This window comes from Juglans microcarpa x Juglans regia, chromosome 2D (genome assembly GCF_004785595.1).
Source record: "Juglans microcarpa x Juglans regia isolate MS1-56 chromosome 2D, Jm3101_v1.0, whole genome shotgun sequence".
Classification (NCBI taxonomy): Eukaryota; Viridiplantae; Streptophyta; class Magnoliopsida; order Fagales; family Juglandaceae; genus Juglans; species Juglans microcarpa x Juglans regia.
The window spans coordinates 5,023,685-5,033,329 of record NC_054596.1 but is presented as its reverse complement, the minus strand read 5'-3'; the positions used below and the strand labels follow the sequence as shown (position 1 = coordinate 5,033,329).

The 9,645-nt window shown below is 32.4% G+C and overlaps 1 protein-coding gene and 1 long non-coding RNA gene across 2 annotated transcripts; both read right to left on the bottom strand.

Moving 5' to 3' along the window:
- Positions 1 to 3,774: 3,774 nt before the first annotated feature.
- On the bottom strand, positions 3,775 to 5,052 carry LOC121250458. Its single transcript, XR_005937791.1, has 2 exons — positions 4,778 to 5,052; positions 3,775 to 3,861 (listed from the first exon to the last, which is right to left on the bottom strand). It is a non-coding gene; the product is annotated as an uncharacterized LOC121250458 (long non-coding RNA).
- A 2,227-nt stretch (positions 5,053 to 7,279) lies between these two features.
- Positions 7,280 to 9,072, bottom strand: LOC121250937. The gene is made up of 2 exons (XM_041150201.1): positions 8,796 to 9,072; positions 7,280 to 8,671 (listed from the first exon to the last, which is right to left on the bottom strand). The coding sequence occupies exon 2, from the start codon at positions 8,556 to 8,558 to the stop codon at positions 7,809 to 7,811; it is 750 nt and encodes a 249-aa protein (XP_041006135.1). The 5' UTR covers positions 8,559 to 8,671; positions 8,796 to 9,072; the 3' UTR covers positions 7,280 to 7,808.
- Positions 9,073 to 9,645: the final 573 nt, after the last annotated feature.

Below are 9,645 nucleotides of genomic sequence, written 5' to 3'. Positions count from 1 at the left end.
AAAGACCAAACAATTTTGACCCAACTCTACCTTTTTTGTCTTTCTATAAAATAAAATACAATAAACTACAAACTAAAGAAAAAGATCGATGTTTTCCTATAGAACGTCTTGTACTTATTACACATCCAGATTGGTTTTTTTTTTTTTTTTTTTTTTTTTTGCACGTGGGGTTTGCTTAGATGTCTTTTAATAACGATTAGGAGGACAAGATTCACTAAAAAAGAAATAAAATATGAAAACCTAAAGGAACTAAAATAATATAAAATTAATAAAATATTGTTTTTTTCCATCAAGTTTAATATAATAATGAGAAAACAAACCAACATGAAACCTAATTGTCAAACTCAGTTTTATTCGTGGAAGTAATTCCAAAGAAAATTGTTAACGTTACAAGTAGATCACATAAAAATAAATTTATAAATTAATATAATTTTATATAATATATTAAATTATAAAATATCACATCATGTAATTTATGAATTTTATTTTATAAAATATCTTGAATGCAAAAGTATTTATCTTCCAAAATAGTAATGTTAATGAGTGTGGTAAGTTGTGTGGACTAAAAATAAAAAGTGCGAAGAAAACAAACCCGAAAAAACATGTTCCCTATCAAATTTATGACGGGTTACTGAAAGTCAATTCGACAGCAGAATCCGATATATATCTTTATCAAATCTACCGACCAATTACCAAATGCGCGATGCTGATATGTTTGCTGGCTAAGCTAGGGCAGTGATAATACTTTATAAGTATTGAGAATATTTATAAATAATAATAAAATATTAATAATAAAATATTAAAAAATAATAAAAAGTATTTAAAAAATAATGAATAGTAAAAAAAAAAGTAAAAATTAATAATAAAATAAAGAATAATAGTGAGATTGTTTGAGAGTATTTGAAGTACTCTTAGCTAAAATTTATATAATTGATGTAAGAAACATCTCATATTAAATTGGGCAAGTCTAAAATAATTTAGATTTTTACTACAGTAGTTAGTCAAAGATTGAGAATTACAATTGATTCACTAAACATTAAAATACTAATTTTTTATTTTAGACAAATATTAAAATATTAATTTCTCACTCTAAGCAAAAATACTATTTAATTTGTAATTAAGAAATTTAGATAGGATTTTAGATGAGTTTAATCAAATATTTTTTATTATTAACATTAAATGACTTTTGAAAATATGATTTTTTAATATTAATTTAATTCAAATATAATTATTATTAACATTTAATTGGTAGAGATGTGAAATGTGATAAAATTAAATTAAATAAAAAAATTATTAAATTAATAATATTTTATTATTATATAGAGAGTGAATGGATAATCTAATGTGTGGATTGAATTTAAATGGAATAGACAAATGTAAAAAATGTGATATTGGTTAAATTTTAAAGATAGATTTGGCCAAGCCAATGAGGATGCTCTTAGACCTCGTTTCGTTACACAATTCATATGAGATGAGATTACATGTTTTGTTAAAAGTTAAATAAAATATTATTATAATATTATTTTTATTTTAAAATTTAAAAAAAATTGAATTATTTATTATATTTTACGTGGAAGTTTGATAAAATTATAATGATTATATAAGATAAAATGAGATGAAATAATTTGGTTTTGTATAACCAAACCAGCCCTTAATGTTTTCATGATGGTATTAGAACATTGGCATTGATTTCATCAAATTTATTTCTAAAATTTGATAGAAAGTACATATTTTTCATAAATCCAAAACCTCCACAGCCATAACTCCATATTGAATTAACCATTAGATTAATAAAAATAATAATATAATATTATTTTTTAATAATAATATTTTTAATATATATTTTTTTTTTCATATTTTACAATTACACTAACTATATGTTAATTAATAATTTAATTTGATACTTAAATTATTGTTTCCCAACTTAAATATATTGTCAAAATTGGGAAACAATAATTTAAGTAAATAAAATAATGGTTATAAAGTGTGAACAATTAGTCTTTAATTTGAAGATGAACTTAAATATATTGTAGCTCAAAGTTGAAGATTTTAGTGTATGCTGAATCTAATGCAGTGATTTTAAACAAAAATTTATCAAATTTTAAAGATGACACTCATTTGATAAGTCCAATACCAATGTTCTAAGTAAGTGATAACTCTAGCACTTGGGATAAGGTATATATGTGGATAAATTAATCTGCAAATTTTACCATTTTCTGGAGTTTTATTGCACTTTTCCTTTGAAGAAAATGAAGGCTTCCAAAATACCAAGAGTGTATGCACAAAAATAGGATGAAATAAAGGTACGATAACAACTAAAAATACATTATTAATATGTCTTATGACTAATTTTGATACTAAGAATACTTCATATGCTCATAATACATGTTTTTTAGTACTACTATTCAATATTTTTCCATTTCTTTTTCTTCACAGAATGTCTAAAAATAATTCACTATCCAAACGTAAAATGGACTTAATTTGGAGTTTTCAAATATCAGTGGGCTGGAGTCAAAATTAGTAAAGAATTCCCAAGAAAACGAGAATGGAACAGACGTCGACGTATGAACAGGGTATTCATTAATAACCTTTCCATAATTAAAAAAAAAAAAAAGAGCAAACAAATCATGCGGATTTTAATTGGGTAAACATGCAAGAGCATCGCTCTGATCTCTGCACTCAAAGCTTTCAGGACCCTCTTATTGGGCATGGCAGAAGATCATGGCTCAATCCTTTTGTGCAGGCATGCATGCATGGATCGATATTAATTTCGAGGTATTAAATGGAGGTGGCCGGAGCAGAACCAACAACGTCTATAGGGTAATAATTAAGATGGAGAAGCATCATGTGTGGATGCCATTTCGACAAAAAAACAAAAGAACCAGTTTGTAGGAATGTGACAAAACAAATTGAAGCAGTAGTTGATGAGTACGTACGTAGGCCACTCGGTGAATCGTACCATACAAGTATTAATTTTGAGCGAGCGAGCGAGGGCCCATGTAAATAACTTCCCTGGCCAGCAGACTACTAGAATTTACGACAGACTGGCTATGGAAATTAGAATTGCCTTTACTCTTAACTTGTTACAGTGATCATCACTCGATCCGACGTATATATGAGTCATCATGTACGTACGTGTTGCATGTCTAAAATTAAAGCGAAGGCCTTTTTTTATCTTCTTGTCTCTGTCTTTCAGCTCAGAAAAAGATGATGTGAGTTCTCCACCAGCAAAAGTAGCTTTTGAAGTTTCTCGATCCATATGATATAATATAACATCCATCTTTTCTGATAGATATCCTTTTTTCACTGTTTAATTTTTGGAAGGGAATTGAAGATACCGCGCGAAATAATGCCGATAAAATTAAATGGTAGTATTATTATAGTTTTGATCAAATCGGCCATTTATTCGCCTCATCAAGGTAAATAAATTCTTGGATTTTCCAGTACTGCAAATATATTATGAACAAGAAGTGGATCTGGAGGATGAAAAAGAGAGAATAACGTACCGGCCATTTACTGGTCTAATGATTGAAGATGGGCATCGCCTCCTCCCTCCTACCGAAAGAGCAAGCAATCGTAATTATATATACTACTTTATGTTATATCCCCACATAAAAGCTGATCTATAAAGTCTTCAAAAAGTGTCGATTCCATTATCTTTACTTGATCTAGACGCCTGATCTGATCAAAACGCATCATCCTTAAGGCCGCCAATACGATCGATCGGTAAATCTTCCCAAAACTAGTAATTAATTTTTATCTTGAAACTCTGTGTGAATTAGGAACTATTTACGTTGCTATATATTGATTTTTAGCATATAAGTGGCCGGCCGGGGTATAGTTAATGATCGAATACAAGTACTAGCAGGGTCGAAACTAGGATTTGGTGTCTGGGGAGTGGGCGATCGACAAAATGTGCGGTATGTGTCAGCATAAGTAATATATACTTTTTGCAAGTGACTATATAAAAAAATAATTATACGTCATAAAATTATATAATTTTTCTCGATTTACTTATATTTTTCTAAGCTTAAAGAAAAATTTATAGATTAAGAATAAACCTGAAAATGTATCTAATAATATAAAAGTTGTTAAATTTTTTATTGTATAATTGAATTACTATTAATAAGTGAACAAAAAAAAGCATGTGAATAACTAATAAATTCTTCACAAAAGAAAATAAATTTTTTGCATACTCTCTATCTCTCTAGAAACGTCTCATCAATCATCTAACTAGATAAATTTGCTACCTCTCAAATGCAAGAATCTTTCAGATTTGTTTTAACTATTAGATAAACTCTCTTGAGACTTCTAGCTAGTTAACTAATTAATATGTGGTTAAAAACGTATCAAAGGTTGTAAATGAAGATTATGTACAGATGATAGGCAAGAAATTTAATGAAGTCGAGAATGATCCAAATGAAAAAAAAATAGAAAAATCGTGTAACTATATATGTAAGCTCAGAAAAACAAGAAAAATTTATATGATATCATCGATATGAAACTAAATAAACCGTACAATACATACCAAAAGCAAATAAAGAGAGATAGAGATGTCAAATCAAGATTATTATATTAATAGACTTAAAGATATTTGAGTGATATTCTTTGTGTTTGAGTGTTTGGAAAGCATTCTTAAATGTTTTAAGAATATTTACACTTAAAATTATAATTATATAATATATAAGACTAATTTTTAAAATTACCGCCCCCAACCTACAACATAGTTCCGCCCCTGAGTACTAGCTAGCAAATTAATTATTAGCTAGTCAAAAACGTAAGAAACTCATTTCTCTTACAAGCAAAATTGTAGCAACATTTCAGATAGGGAACCAAAATGATAAAGGTCTCTGTGTGTGTCTATTCGCCATGTGCAAACAAACACCAAAAAGGAGACAACCATGGCGGCATGAAAGCAATGGTTGCCTGTCATGTACGTACGTTGTAATCGGTCAGGTCATGTGACTTGCAACATTATATGATCTACTGCTTCCCTTTAATTTCAGAATACAATCTCGATACACGGCCAATTTCCTCGCCCTTCGGCTTCTTGTATGTGCGTGTGTGTATATATATATATATATATATATATATATACTTGCTGTAATGCAATTATTTAATTGGCGTAATTGAGTGCTTCCAATTCTAAAGAAACCAATTACGTACAGCATAAAACAGAAAACACAGTACCACTACTCTTGATCTCAGCTACCCATGAGGGAGGTAAGAGGTATGTAAAAGGACAAGTAGCACCGCCAACGTCTCGATCGCTGAATGGCCAGTCCCTAGCTTTCACTGTTTCCAAATACTCGGAGCTAGATCGAGCTGGTTGCATATGTAAATGACAAATCAATCCATGATATTGATTATAATATCCTTCGAATCATATATAGTCGGAGTAGTACGTAACACGGTGCATCTCTTGGACAATGCCCACACACGCACACACGCACACAAAAAGCACATGATGGTCCCTAGCTAGCTAAAAGATGTTCAGTCTTTTTCAATATAATACACGAACGTATGAATGGTTAAAATACTAACTAATTTTCTTTTTATTGTTCAGAGCATTTACGAAACTATATGATGAATGACTATATATGGCATATACTACCATCTTCCTCTTGCATATAATATATATTGTGGGCGAAAAGCTTGCATGACGCGAAGCCTATTGCATGTATTGGATCGAAGATATAGATAGAGGTACTGGTACATACTGGTACTCATGTATATATAGCCTTTTAATTCGCTTCTTCTAATGTTTCCATTTGATTAAGAATACTGAGAATTTCGTTGTTTTAATTAGTTGTACCATTTTTCATGAGTTCTTTTCCCATAGATCAGCGGCTAGCTCTTTTTTGAGATGTTCTTCAGCGGTTTATCCTTTCCGGATTGTGGGTCCTAATTATACCGAGGGTGTAACTGATGTACATACATGACGTGCTTAAGGACGTCAGCCAGAACCATCCTTCTAATTCGAAGGTGCCGATTTTCGTTAATTCATCTGGAAATTAGTCTTCGATCTTGGCTATATTGCATGACACACGTGATATCATGACAAGTTTTATTTGCAATTGTAATATATGGATTTTATTATAATTATAATTTATTTTTCCTGAAAGCAATCTTTTTCTTGATCAATATTGGATCCACGAAATTGTACCTTTTATTATATATAATTAAGGCTGGTCACCTCAATATGTACACATGTATCAGTTACATTCAGCTAACCCGAGTAATTAGGAGCTGGATGCAAATAAACATTTTAGGAAGATATAAGTCCTATATATATATATATATTATATTCCAGCGATATATCCAGGTAGTCACCATTTATGTTCCCTGGTTTTCCAATTGATTTGAAGCGTAGGACCATGTACTATGCATGGGACCAGTACAACTAACATGTCTTATATTCTCCCAACACCACTGCGTGGTAGAACCATGACTACTTTTTCCTCAACAACGAAGGTGAAAAAATAAAGAATAAAGAATTATAAAACAAAATTAATGTGCCCTATTGGTGTGTATGTGTAGTCGAAATAACCAATTGATTTTGCAGAAATAGAAAAGCATAAAAAACCATAAAAAAATGAGTATATAGGAAGGGAACTGGAATCAGGCATGCACAGCAAGTGGGAGTTTTAAAGAAATAAACAGGAGAATATAAACCAAAGAAAAAAGAGGAGAATATATTATATATTATATAGGATAGAACAACCATGATGATGCAAGGGACCCCTATTGTCCTAAAGCAGGTCACATGATCAAGTCTTTCTCAACCACCCATCCTTCCATGTGGTCTCTTTATATATATAGTACGTACCCTCTGCAAACTTCCTCCTCTCAAATCTAGGATTACCAAGGTACAGAAAAATTACAGAAGATCATTAGGATGGTTAATTTAAAACAAAAAAATCTAATAACCCCAAGCGTTTCTATTTTTGTCCTTCCTCCCTTTCATCAAATGTGTAACTTCTGTTCTAACAAATGATGTTAATAATTTCTTTCAGACAGGTTCTAGGTTTCATATATATATAAAAGTATGAATTAATTTGGGGGAATTCACTTTATAATATTTGTGGGTCTCAAATGATCCAAAGACAAACATATAGGGCTTGTTTATGAGCTACATAATTAATTTGGATAACAAAAAGGAGACAAAAGTTCGCATGATCATCATCATATGAGAAAGGCCACTCATGTAGTAATTAATATATAGCTGATGATCATCTGGTGCAAAAATGGTAACGTACGTACTTAAACAGCAAATCAGTAAGAGGAAAGAAGTCATTATTATTAGAAAACCAGTCAAAACAAGAACAATAGAAAACAAATATATGCATCATCTCTCATATTCAAACACTCCTCGCTTACAACCGATCGACTACGTACGTACCTAATCCTAGTCTTTATTCTTCAAGTAAAGAGCTAGTGATAAGGGGAACCAAATCAAAGCAGCTTGTACACCATGTGTGAGCAAAGACCAAAAGCATATAAAGAAGAACAGCATGGGACAGCCATGAAAGCAACCGTTACCTGTCATCTAGTGTTCCAAAGCATGTGCGCTTGAATTATGCCGTTCCTTGTCTCTTCCATCACATAGACCTCTTTATCTATTTGTTTTCTCGATAAACTGATTACTCTTTCACATTCTAGATGTATTTTTAAGTTCTTAATCACATGGACTATCAAGAAACATAAAGGAAATTAAAGATGATCATGACTCAATCCACACAATCTGCAAAAGTTAGTTAGAAGCAGGAATTATCGATCATATCATTAGAGCAAATTAAGGTGATCAATCACTTCTTGTTCTTGTCTTTGCCATTGGAGAAGATTGAACCTAAGCCGAATAAATTAGCCGAAGGAACATTTAAAATGGGATTAATCCCAACACCATTACCATATGCTCCATGACCCTTCTTCAATGGAGGCTTTGGATAACTCGTTGAAACAGAAGATCGTGACGCTTTTGTTGATAAATGTTTCTGAGAACTCTGCTTAGAATTTTGACCATCATTCGAAAATGGAGCTCGCTTAAGATTTGCTGCAGATCCTGTTGAGTTGCTCCGCGACAGAAGTGCCGGTAATGGGCACAGGCTCCTACCATATCCACTGCCACAGCTACTACTACGTTTAAACCGCCAAAATGACTTGGAATTTTGCTTCTCATCCGCTTCATTACTCGTAGTCTTGCTTTCCTTGGCGCTTTCTTGCTTTGAACTTTCACCACTAACAGCACGTGGTGGGGGCATTGGAGGATGAGAACCGCAGTACTGATCCCTTTGCTTTGAGGGAGCGTTCACCTTTTTCTTGATTTCAGTAGGAATCATTTTCCCATCAGAGAAAAGCTCGTCTGCAGAAGAAGACTCTTGATCGAAACTCTCGTGAACACAGAAGTCGAAATCGATGCTCGAGCCCAAACCCGAGGAGTTTGATCGAAGAGGGCGGCGTTCAACAGGTACAACATCGAATTGGCAAAAATCATGAGAAAAAGAAATCCTAGGACTCGTAGCCGTATTAGAGCTTTCGGAGTATAGGTTAATTGCCATTTCTTGAGAAAGCCAAAAATGACAGAAACTCAACAATAGACGTCTGAACGGAAGAATACCAAACTACATGACTAGTTTGGAGGAAAAAAGTTCTGACAAGGTTGACGTTTTATCTGCAACGTAAAAATTTAAAAGCAATAAAGGAGTGAAACCTATCAAAGTCTACAAATTCAAAGTCTGAGCAGCCATAAAAGAATATCATAAAGAACTTTGAATTCTAGGGCGGAAATGACTGACATCTCCGGAATTCATATCCAAGGCTTGAAAAACATGCAAACCTGAGAAATATTATATGGTCCTACGATGAAAAACAAAACGGGATAGAAATTATAAGCTCCGAAAGGTGGGAGAGAAAAAACTCCAAATTGGGGTAAATATTCTTGAGAGTTGGAGATTGAAACCGACAAAAAGATCATACAGGCCGGTAACTGAACTGGCGGAGAGGAGATCGATTCAAATATAGACGGAGTCCGAGTTTTAAGCACCAAAAACAGGCCTCAGGTAAGGTATGTATGTGGTCTAGGAAACTTTATTAATTATTCGATCTGCTGCCAGGGCCAAAGTGGTGGGGCCTGCGTTGTTTCCAGTGACGTGGAAGGAGAACATTGACAATGACAAATAATATGGGATTGTAATGTGCATGAATTTTTTGCTTATTATTCAGGATATTAATGGATGAAAAAATTAAAAGCTAAGAGAGTAACAGCTAACAACTAACAAGATTTGCAAGCAGCTAACTGCTAGCTAGCTAGCGCTGTTTTGGATCCATACTGCCTGATCATCTAATAGTTCCATGTGTCCCACGTACGTACGTACCCGCTATTGATAGCCACTCCTTGCAAACGTTTTGGTGAAACCAGTACTGGCAAAAAGCCTATAAATGATTGCCGCTCTCCCACTCTTTGCATCCTGACGATGAGATGTTTACAAGTAAGTCAACTTACATAAAATATTGTTGGCATTAATGCATGTCGATTAAGATAAAAATAAATATTAGTGGTTTTTTTTTTTTTATAATTATTCTCGATCTCATTAAGCGGAGTATTTTCACTCTCCATTTATGAATAGTAAAAGATTTAAGATATTT

Coding starts and splice junctions, on each gene's coding strand:
- LOC121250937 (XM_041150201.1), bottom strand. CDS start 8,558: ATGGCAATTAACCTATACTCCGAAAGCTCTAATACGGCTACGAGTCCT.